General features: G+C 45.1%; 2 protein-coding genes across 6 annotated transcripts in view; both read right to left on the bottom strand.

Annotated features, from left to right (window-relative positions):
- Positions 1–3742, bottom strand: part of LOC125307014 (SH3 and multiple ankyrin repeat domains protein 2-like) — a 41249-nt gene extending 37507 nt beyond the window's left edge. For all 5 annotated transcript variants that reach the window (XM_048262719.1, XM_048262718.1, XM_048262716.1 and 2 more), the window contains exons 1-2: positions 3063–3742; positions 1238–1362 (exon numbers count right to left, since the gene is read on the bottom strand). In XM_048262719.1, coding sequence (XP_048118676.1) covers positions 1238–1362; positions 3063–3234 — 297 coding nt within the window. In that variant the 5' untranslated portion in view covers positions 3235–3742. The remainder of the gene's footprint in view (positions 1–1237; positions 1363–3062) is intronic.
- LOC125306963 (SH3 and multiple ankyrin repeat domains protein 3-like) overlaps positions 3344–18996 on the bottom strand; it is an 83755-nt gene continuing 68102 nt past the window's right edge. Inside the window, exons 14-16 of the mRNA XM_048262617.1 lie at positions 15380–15519; positions 6488–6569; positions 3344–3395 (exon numbers count right to left, since the gene is read on the bottom strand). Coding sequence (XP_048118574.1) covers positions 3344–3395; positions 6488–6569; positions 15380–15519 — 274 coding nt within the window. The remainder of the gene's footprint in view (positions 3396–6487; positions 6570–15379; positions 15520–18996) is intronic.

Here is an 18996-nt window from a genome sequence, read left to right on the forward strand (position 1 = left end):
CACACACACACACACACACACACACACACACACACACACACACACACACACATAACATATTTTAGCTTGGCCACTCAGCCTGTTTAGTTCACCAAATGTATTCACTGCATGTGAGATGGTTGCTGTGTGTGTGTGTGTGTGTGTGTGTGTGTGTGTGTGTGTGTGTGTGTGTGTGTGTGTGTGTGTGGCACACTCTGCTCAGGGAGGCTTTCACAGAAGGAGTCACATTGCAGAGCCTTCATTATTTAGGCTGAAGCAGTAGCAGAAAGGGGACAGGGCAGACATTCCCATGCTGTGGTCAGGGAACACTGACCAAGAGGCCGGGTAGCCAGAGGGACAGGGCCAAATGGGGGAAGAGTGAGTGAAACGTCAATAATATGTGGTAGAAGGAGAACAGGCTGAGAAAGAGACAATGATGGAGGGGAGCGAGAGAGAGAGAAGAGGAAGGAGGGATATCCCAGTGGAGAGAGGAAATTCTGTGGCCTCGTATCATTTCTTGCTCCATTTAACTGCAAACTGTGATTCCAGCAGCAGTGTCCTAATGATGGCCATGCTTCTAATCTCCATACACAAAACAGACAGACTTAGTACAGCCATACAGCATCAACACAGCATTGTGTCCCACTGTCTTCACTCCAGCTGGATCAAAAGAGTGAGTAAGATGGAAACATAACCAACTCACTATGTCGAGTCAATACTATTACATCATTACACCGATGTATAACACGCTGCGGAGTATAGAACGCCTCAACTCAGAATCCCCTCTACAAATAAGCAGAGTCCTGGAAAGCCCTGCTCTTGGACGAGCATCAAGCAGCCACTGCTCCTCACTAGTGTACAGTGAAGCCCCCCAGACCCTCTGTCTCACTCTGTTAGCTGTGAGAAAGTGCTAAACTCTCCTGCGCGCAGCCTGACAGGCCAACAAAGCACACTCAGTTCTGTTCTGCCACCTTGATTAAAATGATCTGTCTGATCAATGCACTCGCAAAAATGTCAAGCCAATTTTCTGTCTTGAACGAACGCACTGCATATCATTAGCAGCTCAAACAACATCACTGGAAAAAGAGCCAAAAGAAAAGCAGCACTTCTCTTGGAGAGACTGCAACTGTAAAGATGTAAGCCCATGCTTGTCAGGTACCAAAGCGCTTGCATCCGTCGCCCCCTCCCACCCCCTAGGCCCCTCTGGGACACTCTGTCCAGTGGGTTTGAGGAGCGCAGGACGCAGGGCAGCTCTTACCTCGATGAGGAAGTCACCGGTGCGCAGCCCCGCCTGCCATGCCACTCCGCCCTCGTCCACCGACTCCAGGTACTGCAGTGCCGGGAACGCCGGGGTGGGCGTGAACTCCTCAATAGGGGTGTCAGCTGAGGGGCAGCCCAGGATGGCACCACGCCAGGCAGAGGCCGAGGGGAAACAAACAAACACATCAGGAAAAGAATCAGTCAAGCATCTGACATGTTGGCCTTCACAGGAATTACTGTAAGAGAGGGGGAAGTTGCTGAAAGAATCTCTCTCTCTCTCTCTCTCTGTGTCTGTGTCTGTGTGTGTGTTTTGTTGTTTCTGATGTCTGAGCAGGCTCTAATGTCTCGTGTACCCTCCCAAGCCTGCTCCTGGCTCTCTGGACACCGAGGCTTAGAGTCTGCCCCTATGGCTCCACAAAACCAGTGCTGACAACTGACACGTCTCATAAATCAAGGTCTTACAGTAAGGGTGCGTGTGTGTGTGTGTGTCAGAGAGAGAGACAGAGAGAGAGTGAGAGTGAGAGAGAGTGAGAGAGAGAGAGAGAGATAGACAGAGATACAGACAGAGAGCACACAAGAGGGGGTATGGTTATGTATTTGTTCTTGGATGTCTCTCTCTCTTTTTGTGTATGTGTATAATGATGATGTGTGTGTGTGTGTGTGTGTGTGTGTGTGTGTGTGTGTGTGTGTGTATGTGTGTGTGTGTGTGTGTGTGTGTGTGTGCGTGTGTGTGTGTGAGAGAGAGAGATAGCTGGCATATATTTCTCTGTGTGTGTGTTGTCTATGGGTCAGCTGGAGTCATCCCTGTGAAGAGGCTCATGGAAATGGGAGCTATGCTGATGAGAAGCAGAGTGATGTCTCCAGAAAGCTACGCTAATGCTAATGCTAATGCTGCTCACACACTGACTCACGTCCTGGCCCAGTGTGTGCATGTGTGTGTTTGTGTGTGAGTGTGTATGTATGTGCGTGTGTGTGAGAGAGAGAGTGAGAAGAGAACAGGAGAGAGAGACCATGTGTGTGTGTGTGTGTGTGTGTGTAGGGTGTGTGAATACTGGGAGAGAAGACTCAGAAAGGGGGAGGAGTAGGGCAGGTACAGATAACAGCACCCAAGGGAGATGGACGGGTGTCTGTGTGGTATTACTGACATGAATTCGGGAACATTCCACTGTTAATGACAGACTATGAAATACCAATATCTCTCTCTCTCTCTCTCTCACACACACACACACACATATGCACAGAAGACAGAGGCATGCAAGCAAAACATCCAGCTTGTATATTTGGAACATTAACCCAGGGAAAATGAACAAACATTTGCCTGTGTGAATTCAAATGTTCTCTGCCCATATCTGAGAGAAGAGTTGTTTTCCCTTGTCCACCACAGCAAACACTTCTCTATGTTGGAATTGATCTGTAGTCTACAGAGTGGGTGACTGGTCTATGTGTGCGTGTGTGTGCTAAAGAGGATACACACACACGAGTGCATGTCTGACAGATAAAAAAAAACATGTCAGTGTGCACCACTGGCCAAAGAATGACTGAAGTTGTTTGATTAGGTTGTAACACTTCAAAATAACAAAAACACACTAGTATGGGGCACACATAGGCAATGCTATATTTGTAGACAAGATAAGTTGTAGATAAATATTGTAAAAACAAATTAAAGTCACAATAACGGGGAGACTAGTAAACAAGGAATGAAATGCATCCTCTTGGCATACATCTATGTCCACTGCTGTCAGCTGTTTGGGTGGCTCTGATAGCAGCCCATAGGGAAGATGATGAGGGACCGTGGAGGAGAAGAGATGCCATCACTCACTTACCTTTGGCTCCTCGTAACACAAAGCCGAAGCCCTCATTGTCCTTTTTCTGGAGGACCACAGTCTTCTCATCGATCACGCAGTCACTGTGGAGAAAATTACGCGCATAGCGCCCGTTATTGCAGCCCATCATCCGCATCATCGCCACGGTTGCACGGCCCGAGTGCAGGTTCATCTTTGCGAGCACCGGTAGCCCGGGGAAACGATCACTTATTTGAAATTAACAGCGAGACGACGACGCCGCCGCACCGGCGTCCACATCTCCCGAAAAACGGCACCCCTCCTCAGCCGCTGCGAACGGAGCCGTCACCCGGGCGGGAGCGACACGCGGAGGCCCTAGCCAGCAACACAGTGTGACGTCGGTGAGAATCATTACCGATTAAATAAATGATGAAAGCACAAACGAAACGGAACAGAGAGAAAGAGGGCAGCAATAACAGAATCCCGGTTGAAAAGTGCGCGCAGCAGTGAGGGAGGAGGAGAGCGTGATTGTTGCATGAAAGCGCAGGCCCGTGCGTGCTTGTTTGGAAAGCAAAAGAAAGTCCAGTCAGCGGCGGGGTGGCGGAGACAGAGTGAAAGATAGCTTGCACGTGAATGACATGCTCATTAATCCTCAGCACCACAGGACACCCGGAATGAGCGCGCGCGTAATATCAGAGCTGGAGAAAGTATTGTCGGTGCCGGCAAACGCCAATTTTAATAGATAAGCGATTGTCGAAAACAGACAATTTCACGATAACCAACATGGAAACACAACAACCACACAGAAAACGATTTATATTCTCGCTACTCTACCTCCATGACATAATGTAATTGTGCAATTCAGTCAGTGAAGTTGGACAAATCTCCTAATTTACTGACGTGCAGCTAATATGAGGGATGAGCCTCTCCATACAATTATAAACGATTCTCCTTTATGCCCGATTACATAACAAATTACTAAAATGCGCAAATCAGGCAGCCAGGATGAACATCTGTTAGTACACGCAACATCACTCTGGCATGTCATGTCATGTCACAATTTAATAGTGTTGTGAGTTCTGTTTCTGTCTCTCCTATTGTAACATAAAACTACTTTATAGTCTCAATAACGTGCCACCTGTTTTAGCATTTTTGGCGAAATGATGTCCATAATTCAACAAACATTATAATTCTGACAAAAAAAACGCACACACTTCAGAGTTTATATAAAGTTATCCCAGCATGCATAGTTCGGACTGTGGAGACTTCTATTCTGTACAGGCAGTCTGGTGCTGGGTGCTGAGAGAGAGAGAGAGAGAGAGAAAGGCAGGCATACTCCTAGCAACTGAACGGATGCCCTGTTGCCCTAGCAACGCAATCAGTTTTAAGGATGCTCAGCACAGCAGATATAGGCAAGGCTACCACACACATTTACCTATGTATTTTCTGCCTGTAATTCCGCTGGGGATGAATAGTTCACAGTAACACTGCCTCACAATGTCTTACCAGTAGGTTAAGGAAATGTGTACAGTACACTTGTTCTCTTCCTACTACAGTTGTAAGCAGCATTGTGACCACCGCTGGTCAGTCAGCACAGCCAAGATGAAAGTATACATTAAGTTTGTAAGATTTGGGAGAAGATTCAGATTCTCAGAGAGCGAACTGAAGAAAACTAGTCCTCTGCGAGATCATCTAAGCCTGTGAAACTGCTCAAGACATTTTGCCTCTCATGCAAAATTAAATGACACCTTCTGTCAGTGAGAAAAAAAATCACAATGAATATTTAATGCCGTAAGGGAGGCCTGGGGGAGTGTAGCCAGTGTTTAAATAAGGCCATGTGCAGAAGAGCTGTCTCCACATACAGTAGCGCTCTGCCACACTCAGAGAATAAACATTTCAGTGAGATTTCATTCACTGTAACAACACAGCTCACTCCATTTTTAATTCAGGCTATGTTCCTCTAATGGTGGGTATTTAGAGAAGACGTCGGAAATGCACAGAGGCTCATTTGACCCAAACTAACCTCCTTCTACAAAATCTTGTACACACACGTAGCGGAAATAGAACATACTGGCCAGACAAACTCTGAAGTGAAACTGAGCAAGTTTCTGCACTTTTTTGCACCAGTGCAAACAACACACACATCCCCACTGTGATCTGGTCCTGTTCTAGATCTCCGTGTGTTCTGGAGTGTGTGTGTGCCTTAGGCAGGCTTCTGGGACGCTGCCAGCTCCCCGGCGAGGCGAGGCACGCTGTGGTGCGCCGCTTGTGATTGGTTTGGCCACCTGCCTAATGAATAATAAAGCCTGCGCTGATGTTGGGCCTGATCAAACACAGCCTAATTGCCAGGCACACATTTATACCCTTGTATGTACAAGGCATTTGGCTGAGCCTCATGGCGTTTTGTTTTGTGACAGGATTTGTATGGAGTAGATAACAGAGTGTGGCACTCGAGAGGTTTGGCTCGGCCCAAGTCCTGCTCGGCAGATTAATGAAACGCTGATTAACTCATCGTCTGCCACTGGCCAGGTCACAGGAATAAGTACCTTCAGACAAGTTCACACAAACGCACAAATCTAACGCTAAACAGTGCTTAGAGGCTTTGAAACCTTTAATGTTCACATTACTCCTTATGTCTCTACAGGGTTACCTTGCCACATTATACAAGGATTCAAAGACATTTCTGACACAGGAAATATAATATCTCTCAGGTCTAAATTCCACCTAAGCAGGTTCAGGGTCATTTACAGTATTGAAAGGATCTACAAGGACATGATCAGTATCCTGACCTCAGTGCATCAACAAAATCAATGTTTTTCATGTTCCTCAAATTTTCTACAGAAATCTGCTTGTAGTGCTTCCAGACTTTAAAGCAAATCTGACTAACTGGTCTACTGTGCTGTACTGTAGATGCATGTAGAGGTCTATGAGTATGCCTCATGTAGATGCATGTAGAGGTCTATGAGTGTGACTATAATCCCAAACATAATCCCATACCGTAATGTCCTCTTAGACCATTTTATTAATCAACTCAATCTCATTTCTTTGTCAGATTACAACTTTATTGTATCCGGTATTACAACTTTAAGATACAAACCTCATCACCATAAAGTGTCATCATTATCACATACTCCATGTAAATGACCACAGAGTAGCCTTCATGTCCAAATCAAAGTGAAGAACCTGAGCTTGTTTCTGAGATAAAAATGCAGAATGTGTCTATAATTATACCATTAGACATAAATGCATGTCACTTCTTAGGAGAAACTTGATAATACCAAAATAGTTTGGTTTCTGATGACATCATTTCCAAGCTGTTGTCTGTGGATACATGACATTTTTAGATCCCTGCTCGGTGCTCATGTGACTCACCCACTGAAGCCCCTCTCCCTGCCTGCGCCTGGGCCTGTATCTAGCAGACCCCCCTCCTGACACACACCTTTCACTTGGCAGTCAAGTGGCCTTACCTGGAGGCGTCGAAGCTGTCGTAGGAGCCCACTGTGTAGTGTCTGAAGAGCTTCTTCTTGTCGCTACGGTCTGTTCTGCTCACTGGGAAATAAATGAGAAAGGTGGTTTCAGTGAATAGTGAAAAAATACGTTGTTAATCACAAATGATCCTCAGTGACACTGTCAAACCTACGAATTCTGTACACCTAAGTGACAGGTTGCAGTGGTCTGACTAACTTCCTCTGTACATATTCACGGACAGTATATTCAAATGATCAGGAGAAAGAAATCATCATGGATGTTTGTCAAGCATCAGAGATTCCATGTTGAATTGTCATGGATGCAGTGCTGCTGAATACCTCTCTGCTCCACTTATCAATTCACACTTCTTTCAAGCCTACAGACTACCTTTATCAACACAAACACATTAATGATGTGCACATCCACCATACTAGACTATAATAAATCAAAAGAGAGTAAACTAATCAACATGTAAGCCGCATAAGCAGAACATACCAATTCTATGTTTTGTCTCATTTTCCTCAATTTTGCATGGTGATACTGCACTATAAACAATACATTAATTGATTAACATGTACTAGTTGAAACTTGCAAAACACTCACCACTCCCAAAGTGAACTGTCCTCTTGGACCTAACAATCACTTCCATTGGTTTCGCTGTACCTCACTACATCACCCTATACACAGTCCAGTCAGAGTCAGTCTCTCTCACCCCTCTCATCATCTCACCCAGAGCTGCAGCAGAGAGGCTGTCCTACCATTAGCTCTAGCATCCTAGCTATCACACTCCAGTCCAGAGGAAGAGTAAGACCACATCATTCCATTGTCATACAAGGAAAAGGAAACAAAAAGTGGTTAAAAAAAAACTCGCAACTAGATCCATTCCATAGCAATGTTGTTGTAGGGTCTAGAGGTTGTTTCCATGGAGATCTACAAATCAAAGAGGACCCTATGAAGAGGACTCCCTATAGCTGGTTTGTTTTCCAAGCAGAGACGCTTATGTTTGTTCCTTTCTGTAGAGATTTCTAGAGGTTTCTATCACTCCACCCTGTCAGTGAGGAGCTCCATGTTCTCTGACCGCATGCTACTGAGCTCTGTCCCTTTCATATCATTCACTGCATTTAGTGACAATGAAATGGGCAAGAGAGAGAAGTGAGTGACACAGAGAGAGAGACAATGAAAGATTATAAATAATGAAGACTTAACAGGGCTTAAAGTATTGACGGATTACTGTGATTTTAATACATGCATGCCAACTATATGATTGGACTTCTGAAACTAGACAAAAGCAAGCAATTTACACTATGGCTGCGTGCAATCCCTTTCAAAAGGAAATGAATGAACAACTTAAACCTTCCAAGAATTGATTTGGCAAGACCAAACATTGTGATTGGCAACCTCAAAAGGCCTTAGTATGACACTGACCACTAATCTTACACTTTAATCTTAATTAAAACCTATTGGCTATGTATTTCTAAATGGGTTTTTTTCCAGTTACCTAAAATATTATGAACCATGTTGAGTACTGTAAATACATGGTTGAATGGATACATTGTCCTTAATTTTATTCTAAACTGATAATTTTTCGCTAAACTGACAACATGGATTCTGTGTGAGGGAGTATTCTGAAGTATCTGTATGTCCCGACTAGACTGGCCACTGATGTGTGTGTACATATAGAGTAGAGTACATCCTCTCTGCATCCTCACCCGCTCTAGCTCTGAGCTTTCATCCTATCACAACTTCATCTTCTTCCTCTCTGTCTGCAAAACACACATACACACACACCTCCCACACGGTTTTCTTGTGCCAGTTTCACCCCGACAGATTCCATGGAATCTTCCTCTTTGCAGGAAATATGTGTGTGTGTGTGTGTGTGTGTGTGTGTGTGTGTGTGTATTATGTGTGTGCATGCATGCAAGTGTGTGCATATGTCTGCATGTCAGTTAATATTTTCAACACACCGACGTCTGCTTAAGGCAGTATGACTAAAGTGGATATTGATCTGCACTGCTCTATGGAGTAACCACCCACTACTAGGCTGTGAATTCTTGGTAAAAGAGTGCCTCTATGACAAAAAGGTCAGTCTCTCACAGGGTGGTCTCAACCGTCAGGGTGACCACAGCGAATGAAAATGGATCCTGGACTGGATAAGGGTCTCATCACAGCATCTTTGTCCACTGGCTGCATCCTCCTCAGTAAATGAGATGAGAGTATTGTACTAATGTGGCTCTCAGACAACACAGGCAGTCTCAGCACAAACACATACAAATCATTCAGTTCACTGTACTGACATGAAAGGGGTCTCACAGGTGAATTGATTGTGAATGCTTGAAAATAATAAAAACTGCTGGCTGTAGAAGAAGCTTTCACTGAAGAAACAATATGTGTAAATCTACTAAATTAATTGGTCAGCAGAGTTTGTTTCCTACTGTGCATGGCAAGAAACCTATGGCAGCACATTCAAATGATAATGCTGCTTGTCTCCAGGCACAGTCATGCTCATATATACTATACAATAATGTGTAATATAGGGCTGGGCGATATGGACCAAAAGTCATATCCCAATATATTTAGGTTGAATATCGATATACGATATTTATCCCGATATTTTTTCCGCAAAGTTAGAGCTGTAAAATGAAATGTTCAGTCAAATATGAGTAGTTTTATTGAAAACTCACTACTCAAATAACAGTAAAATGTAAACATAAAACTGGAGTGCCTTTTTTGAAATCAAAGTAAGGTGCAAGGTAAGTAAGCAAAGTAAGGTGCACATTTAAATAAAAAAAATATCTTAAATAAAAAAAGCCTATAAAATTAAATAGGCCCATCTTTTTCTGAAATAAATATACATGAGAAAAGTAGCGTGCAGTTTCACAGCAGTGCAGAGAGGGGAGCAGTGCAGAGAGCTCCGGTCAGCGGCTTGCGTGGAGCAAGGATCACGGCACAAATTTGAACTATATCGATATATGCGATATGGTCTAATTCCATATCGCATTTTAAAATATATCGATATATCTTTTATATCGATATATATCGCCCAGCCCTAGTGTAATATAAATATACCCATTTCCCAGTAGCATACTTTGACTTCCATCTCACTGAGCCATGTATGATGGTCTCTACCCTTCAATGTGCTTTCTCTGGTCAGTATCCCCTCTGCTGTCTACTGCCATCACTATCTACTGTCTCACTGTTGCATCTATTGTCTCACTGTTACATCTACTGTCTCACTGTTGCATAATGCTGTCTCACTGTTACATCTACTGTCTTACTGTTGCATAATACTGTCTCACTGTTGCATAATACTGTCTCACTGTTACATCTACTGTCTCACTGTCAGGTAGGACTGTTGGACACTCTATGTGACATTGACATGCTTTATGGTGGTTAGAGGAATATATGCCTTACTGTCAGGTAAGACAGTGGCTATTGACAAACCACAGTGTGAAAAATCCTTTGTGGTTAATATTTTAGGGCCTTTAAATAAATGAGGCCATCTCACCTGGCCTAGATTTCAGTAGCAAGTTCAGCAGTTTATGAATTCATGCAACGTAGTAGTATACAGGTGGGTGATCTTGACAACGTTCACTTTACGTACATTTTAAAAGCCTCTTCAATTGTCTTGAATGGCTGTGTGGGCAAATGTGAGATTGAACAGAATGTCATCACCACCACTGTAATCACAGCTCTGTCCTCTGTTGTCCTGTAGCTCCTGATTGAAATCTGGCTATATGCCAGCACATCTGGGCGTGTGCAGTAGGTATCCAATGCAATGTTTTGGGCTTTTTTTGCTGCTGGGCCCCCCGTTGCATTTGCATTTACATTTGTATTTTACAAAACTGTTGTAAACACACTCATGACTTGCACCCTTCTCCCTGAACACAGGTGGGTTTGTTTACAAATACAGTTTTTCTCAGTCGCTTTGGTGCTATTCTCACATCACTATTAACATTTGCACAACAGTTAGTGCATTTCTCAAAACAATTAGTTTTGCAAAACCTAGTGGATGACCTGCAAAAGCACGTCACTTGCTCAAAATGGATAGTCCATTCCTCAAAAGCAGGTATTACAGTTTTTCTCGATTGCTTTTACCTGCTTAAGTAAACTAGAACCCACTTGGTCTTCATGACTACTTTCTTTGCACAGCAGAAGTCATCTCTTGCGAATGTGTTCACACATTTTCATTGGATTCACACATTTATCACACCCTTTTGCAAAACAGTTAACACAGGTGTCATTCAAAAGCCCCAAACTCTATTGGTTTTCCCATGCTAAACAAAAGGAAAACATCTTTTCACAGGTGGTATAGATTCCTTGCATAAGTCTGAATTTCTGATACACCTGTGTGAAACTCCTTTGCACAATTCTTCAATCAACAATCATTCATTCTACATAAGAGATGTCTGTTCTGTGTTGCTATTTGCAAGTATGGATCTAATGCACATTTAGACAAAGTACTGTATTGCCTATTTGGTGGAGAAAACAGTGCAAAAGGTCTTTACTGTATGTCTATTTCGATGAAAGTTGTAGTTCAATGAAATTTACAGTATCTTGCTAGGTGTTTGCTGTATGTCTTACATGTCAATGACAGTTACATCTTGGGAGGAATTAATAATTTGTTTTTTTATTCAGTACATTTTGTCTTTTCAGAGTTTTTTTTCTGATACCAGAAAAATGAGAAAGTAATGAAACAGACATAGCAAGAAAGCTCATTTTGAGAACTAGATTTTGCATTTTGTTGCCCAGTGTGTAATGATTGATTAAAAAATATCGGCGCAAATTATCGGCCAGAATTCTGTTATCGGACTGATAATAATATTTTCATTTTTCACTTACCGGCTAATATATCGGCCGCCGATATATCGTGCATCCCTAATAGCTAGGTAAAACAAGCCCATTATTAGTTAACAGTTCACAATTTGTCACAGAACCAATACGTGATAAGAAGCACAACACCTTGTGAAGAGTCATAAGAATCACAAATATCTCAGGAATAGACAAACAAAGTAATTACAGGTACACATCCAACGTGTTCTTCTTGAGCTCACTCAGAATTAGCCCTGTACTAACGAGCAGTACTGAAGCTCCTCCCCGATGAGTTAAGCAATGTGTCTGCAATGATTAAAACACGCATCACAATCCCAGGACACATCAAGAGCGACTGTTAAAAACAGCTAGACTATTAGTCAGCCTCTCTGACTCATCCAGATGAACCGTACGAGCTCCCCTCGCTGCTTAAACCCTCAGATCCTTCAACGCAATGCAGCGGCCTTGTGCGAGATGGACACAAGGGTCATCATCGCTCAGGCTCAGGGCCATACTGGTCATCTCCTGCCTTTTACTGCTGATGGTCTGACTAAGCAAGTCTGATCTATTTGCATTACGCACCAGTCAGGCGGACAACAAGATTTAAGATGAAAAATGGTGTAACGGAAGAATGGATGACATCGCAGTGTTTGGACCATGAGTGCTCGTGCCCAGTGAGAAGCTCAGTCAGCATGTGCACGCTAACAGGGAGGGAGGGGACATGGGGCAAATACATGTATGCTGATCACGGTCTACTGATGAGCACGGACATGCACACACACACACACACACACACACACACACACACACACACACACACACACACATGCACAGAGAGAGAGAGAGAGAAAGAGAGAGAGAAAATCACCTGCGCCACAATCACGTACAGATGAATGCCCTCATCCCTCTATTTCCTCCTTGCTCTATCTGTGCAGACCCACTTCACTCTCCTGGAGCAAAGTCGAGGGATTTGTTCCATGGCTGTGCTTACTAGGTGTCTATTTCAAAGAAATGACCACTTGACAGGACAATTTTCACCGACAATCCATTTATTTGTTGCAAGCGGTCTGTCTGATATTCAGAGGCAATTCCATGGGAACTGACCCTTAACTGACCTGCATCCTTCAAACCAGAGCCTTTGCACTTCATGCTGCCAGTGTCAATTATGGGCAAGTGCAGAAAGGGATTAAACAGAATAGTGGTGAGGGCTGCAAACAATAGCCCTTCTGACATGAGCACTAACCAGCCTGAGCAGGGGAGTCTGCAAAAGCTAGAGATCAAAACAGTATAGTAGAACCGCACAGCCTGCCTGAGCGATCGCGTCCTCATGAAGTGCACCCAAACTGTCTTTCTCAAGGGCAGCGCTGTGCACTCTATGTCAAGCTGCAAATTATTTCTCTGTGAAATTTAGAGAGGCCTGCCACAAAGGGATCTCTCCTCAGAATGCCAACAAGCCTTCTCATGCTGGAGTCTGTGAAGCAGACCGAGAGAGAGTGGAGAGGGGGGGGTTGTGCTGAGGCTGTTAGTGGAAGAGCCAAATGAGTTGTGATGCACTCACTGGTGCTGCTGCTGCTGCTGCTGTACAGTAGAAGATGGAGGGAGGGGGGCGTTCACCTTCATACACACAGGGTCAGACCCAGAGAGGAGGGAAAGTGGGCCAAGAGCTCTATTAAGTGCATGTGTGTGTATAATGTGTGTTTGTGTGTAGTGTGCCTGTATGTGTGTGTGTGTGTGAGTGAGTGTGCATGTGCATGATTGTATTAAGAGTTTATGAGTATGTATGTGTGTGTATGTGTGTGTGTGTGTGTGTGTGTGTGTGTGTGTGTGTGTGCATGCATGTACAGTATATATGTGCGTGGTTATAGGCACGTGTACTTAAATGAGTGGTTTTAGATGTACGCGCATGTACTGTATACATGAATGACCCACCCCCCCAACCCATCCCCCAATTCCCCCATGCCGCCAAAGGGTATCCTAAGGGGCAGACTTGGAGCACTTCTGGCAGAGAGAGTCAAGCCAAGTGTGAGATGCCTACCTCCATCCAACCCCCCCCAGGGGTGTGTCATGGGGGCCGGGGGTAAAGACAATTCCTGCCAAAAGTCCCAGAGCAAGAGAGAGAAAACGAGAGGGAGGGTGAAAGAGAGGAGAGAGAGAATGAAAGAAAAGAGAGAAAGAGTGTGAAAGGAGAGAGAGAGAGAGAGAGAGAGAGAGAGAGAACTCTTCGAGGTTAGAGTCCAACAGAGAGAGAAATGGTGAGAAGCAGAGTGAGTAGAGGAGAGGCAGTGGGAGCGCTTAGGAGAGGGCAGAGTGAGCGTGATGTGTTCATTACTGGCTGCCCCAGAGGATATGAGCGCACAGCTGAGTTAGCAGAGCAGTGAAAGGAGAGAGAGAGAGAGCGAGAGGCAGAGAGAGATGGAAAAAAGAAAGTTAGAGAGAGAGAGAGAGAGAGAGACGAGTCACGTGGCTCACATGTACGCTCTGGAGCGTCCAGCACATGCCACACACAACACGGCATTGTAGCATGCTACACAGCCTTCCTGCTTGTCACTCAGTCAGCACAGTCCTCCAGCCCTGGACCTGGCCCTGACACACTCACACCACGGCAACACTGGACCTGGCCCTGACACACTCACACCACGGCAACACTGGACCTGCCCCTGACACACTCACACTTGTACCAACACACAACACAGCATCACGGGACCACTCATACTCCCACACTCAAGCCACTGCAACACCAACACACACCAGCATGGACTGCAGGGCACTTCCCATAGCTAATACTAGTTAACCCTAACAAGGATATTAGCATATCATATGGGGAAAAGGAAGAAATCGCATTCTGAAGGAATTTTTTTTGCAATAAATCAAAATATTTTTTAAAGCACATATTATTGATAACATTTACATGATCTGGTGTGTCCAGGCCATGTGTTGGGGTGGAGGTGGATGAGAGACTGGCGACTGCCTTGGTGGGCCCTCCTGTCCCATACAATCCCCTGCTGATCTGGCCGGTGGGGTTCTGGCCAGTTGGGGGGTGGGGGAGTTACAGAGGAATAAAAGTCTGCTCTCTCTCTCTCTCTCTCTCTCTATCTCTATCTCTCTCTCTCTCTGCCTTTATTTCCATTTTTATTCTCCAGACACAGGGAGCTGAACAGTGCCACGGGATGCCTCCAGGGGGAAACAGCGAGAATGCATGTACACACACACACACACACACACACACACACACACACACACACACACACACACACACACACACACACAAATACTCAAACATACAAGCAGATACATACTCATGCAAAGGCAAACACACACACACACACACACACACACACACACACACACACTTACGTGGTCTCTCCTCATTGGGCTTGGCAGGGATCTCCTCCAAGCACTCCGCAGGGAACCAGCCCACATGGCCCCGGGCACTGCCTTCCCAGTACCCACCTTCCCCTATGCTCAGAACTGGGGCGAGAGAGAGAGAGAGAGAGAGAGAGAGAGAGAGAGAGAGAGAGAGAGAGAGACACACGAGTCGTCAGGGATGGAGGAAGGAAATAGGCCACACTATAGTGGCAAAGGCAGTTCCAAATATAAGAGTTTCAAAATGACATTTTAAGCAGTGCTTTGAGAGCTTCTTATGAAAGAAAGCTGTTTGCAAAAAACTGACAGACAAACAATATAAAATAGTAATGGAGTAGTTACATTTGACCAAAAGCATTTTTAAACTGCATATTTTATCCAATTCAGGAAATATGGAAAAAAAAACTGTGGGGTTCCCTCTGAAATCTGGTATCTAGAAAATCTAGTTTGACCATACTTTATCTAGTTTTATCCCTCTAAATAATCAAAGGGTTAAAGATAATGTGAGTGATCCTGGAGGAGAAAGGACACCAGGAACAGTTTGTTTCATCTCTACTTCAGGTGTGGAACACCAAAGTCGTTGTAAGATTAACCCAAATGATTCATAATTCATAATTCATCCACAAAGTGTGGTTGTAACAGTGTAACATTAGTGTTCATCTATGGATTTCTCCACATTGTGCTTATAAGACTGTAGTGGTGTGTGTATGATATGTTACCTTTGACCCTGTCGTTCTTGTACAGAGGGATCTCGCCTTCAGCCTGTGGCTGGTACGAGTGCACCACCACAAAATGGCGGCCCGGAACTGCGCTGTACAGCTTCCGTCGGGAGCCAGGGCCATCCACACTGGTGTTGGGACTGCAGATGGAGAAGATGGAGGTCAGGATCCAACACTGATCATTCCACATAAAAACTCCACAAAGAAACAGGGAGTGCCGGAGCAAGAAGGGAACAGTCAAAGAGATGATGACCCTGTCACATGTTTTTGTAATCCCCCACTCCACTACTTTTACAGTACAGTTCTACATAAACCAGGAGCTCAGCCATGCTACAGCCCTTAACCATGGCCATTCTCCCTGCCTGAAAACGCTGTTATGGCCTGTAATGCGGCTGTTGTGTAATTACTTTCCACTCTTTGTTTGAGGTTGAGTGTGGCATCCCCAAACACTGATTGGAAGCTGTCTAGGAGTGGAGAAGGGCATGCTGAAATGAAGTGTGTTTCTGGGTCCACCTCTCTCAGGACCTCTACCCTGACCAAGAAGGCTAGCCAGCGTCTCTTCTTCCTGAGGAGACTAAGGCCTAGTCCACACGTACCAAACCGATCTTTTTTTCCTCCGTCTTCCCTGGAACCGTATCAAGAATATTTGCGTCCAAACGGATCCATCTCAACACGACTCAACACGTTATTTCATAAATCATTTCTAAAGAAGGTCCACCTGTCTCCTCAGATCCTGGTCCACCTGTCTCCTCAGATTCCACCCGTAGGAACCCTAAATATATTACTGTTAATACATTAATTCATTAATATATTAATGTACATTACTGTTAAACTATATATCTTATACTGTTTATGCACCACCTGCCTATACTGTGTATATCACATTGCACTTTTCTGCTTTTTTTGCACTTCTGTTTAGACGCAAACTGCATTTAGTTGTCTATGTACTTGTACTCTGCACAATGACAGTGAAGTTGAATCTACTCTAATGTAATCTAATGCAGGAGTGAGTGAGCTCAGTGCAGAGCAAGGCTCCTCCCGGCTTCAAACTGGACTAGGGTAAGGTGCTGCCTCCCAGTCCTTGGAGCAACTTGTCCTTCTCTGTGTCCCTGTGGCGTTGTGAGGGGGGGACTCACTGAGGCTGGGCTGTGCTCCTCCCTCTCCAAGCTGCTCTGATTTATGAGATGTGTAAGTAGGCCGACGCGGTGGGTGGGAACACCGGCCTACATGCTGCGGCTCAGGAGTCTACTGGGTCCCCCCTCACCATAGGACAGGCCAGGGATGGACTGGCGTACAGTTAAACCTGATACATATGCCACGAGTGCTCCTTCACTACTGTTTCTTGAAGAGCAAGGAAAGCTAGATTTACATGCTAGAGCATTGAGGGTAGGGCTGGGGCATTCCAGAGAATCCATTCATTAATCAGACAAGCCAGTACTGAGTGCATAAATCAGAAATATTAGATTCCTGTGAAGACTTTAGGCTTGTTTGAAGTAGCACTTGAGGGGAAATAACACTATGGGTCACAGACAGAACAACCTGCCCTGAAATCCACTGTTAGGAAGCTTTGATCAGTGCATTTGTGGCTGTAATCTGAAACAGGGATGATCTCTGACACATGCGCTTGTGTGGGAGAGACTGTAAGGAGCTTTGCCACACTAATCATTGTCTGAGAGCACCACCTGCTGGAGAAACAGGGGCCACAATCCAGCACAGCGGCACATCATTCCACCTCACAATGTGGCAAAGGTCTGTCAAATGTGGCCGACCCCCTAAGCGCGCTCACCAGCAAGGCCAGGGAGGCACGACAACCACTGGGATTGAACAGCGGACAATTAGCATCTCAAAAAACTCACGTTACATAAGCGGCACTAAATGATTTCTACGGAGAAAATCCCACTGCAAACAGACAGGCGCCCAATTACCACAGCCAGACTAGAATGGCTGGCATGACTGAGAAACTCTACAAGGAAACGAGTGTAAAAGGAAAGCTGTGAAGTTCCTCTCTCGTCTCTCTACAGGGCTGTGGTGGGATGGGAGTCCTCCCCACATTACACTGCCTCCCCCTCATTATTATCAACTGCAGGCAGCGTCCAGTCTCTAGACAGGGCAGGCGCTCTGCTTGATGTTTCAAATGAATGCACACTGGCTTGTAATATTAATAGTGTGTAATATTTATGAGTGATTTGTGTGGGGTGACTATTAAAATATTTAGTACGCAAATAAACTTTAAGCATTTCTAAACAAGCTAACCTGATCTCCATAACCTTCAAATTTAGAGATGAGATTTCAGCAACAGTGGATTTCATAGCAATAAGCCCATAAAGAAGAATTGGGATGTGTCTTGTTGTGGATGTTTACATGTGCATGTGCATGTGCATGTATAACAGTTGGCCTGTGTGAGGAAAACATCACATCATGACTCAGAATCATTGGGCAAATCATCCGCTGCCCTACTTGCATTACAACACTATCATTTCCCCATGCAACATCGCATGAAGGTACACTCCACACACAGCAAATGAAGTCTGATCACAGCCTTGATCTGGGGCAAAATATTTTTATAGCAAGTCTTTTTATAGTACACTTGCATCCAGTTAATCAGTGCAAGGTATTCATTGCAGAGTGTAAGAACCTTGCTACTACTACTGTGAACCTATTTGATCTTTCTGAACGTCATGCACAGTGCCGTTAGTGAACACCTAAAACAGACAGAGCTTTGCTACAGCATACATGAGGCAGCGAGGGGAAAGGGCTTTTCATAAACGCCAGACATAATGCCAAGGAATGATGATGTCACAGATTCTGGTGATAAGTGAGTCATCCTCCAGATCACTGCCTTTGACATTTGGAGACGATGGGCAGCTGTCCCTAGCCCTCGGCCTTTGCCTTTGATGTTAGACACACACACACACACACACACACACACACACACAGACTTACACTCACAGACTCACACTCTCTCTCACACACACACACACACACACACACACACACACACACACACAAACTCTCTCTTTCTCTCTCTCTCTTTCTGTCTCTCTCTCTCTCACACACACACACACACACACGCGCGCACGCACGCACGCACGCACGCACGCACGCACGCACACACACACAGAGTCACTCAGCAGCCAGCCGAATGGCAAAGCTCCAAGCATCGCAGCAGGGTGTGAGGGGACCTCGGGAAGGAGAACTGGAGGTGAGGAGCGGGGTTAGCCCAGGAGCGATAAACAGCCTGAGAGGAGGAGGTGAAGGGTTATCTGAGGAGCAGTAACCAGCCAGGGGGCGATAAACAGAGAGAGAGAGATACAGAGCTCAGAGGGTAACAAGATGGACCTCTCTTCATCAAAAGTGTAATGGGAGTGTGTGCAGACTTGTGGCCCAACACCTGAGCACACCTGCACTCAGACCTGCACACACACAGACACACACACACACAGACACACACACATAGACACACACATGCGCACACACACACACACACACACACACACACACACACACACACACACACACACACACACACACATGCACACACACACACACACACACACACACACACACACACACACACACACACACACACACACACACACACACAGACACACACACAC

Source organism: Alosa alosa, chromosome 14 (genome assembly GCF_017589495.1).
Source record: "Alosa alosa isolate M-15738 ecotype Scorff River chromosome 14, AALO_Geno_1.1, whole genome shotgun sequence".
Classification (NCBI taxonomy): Eukaryota; Metazoa; Chordata; class Actinopteri; order Clupeiformes; family Clupeidae; genus Alosa; species Alosa alosa.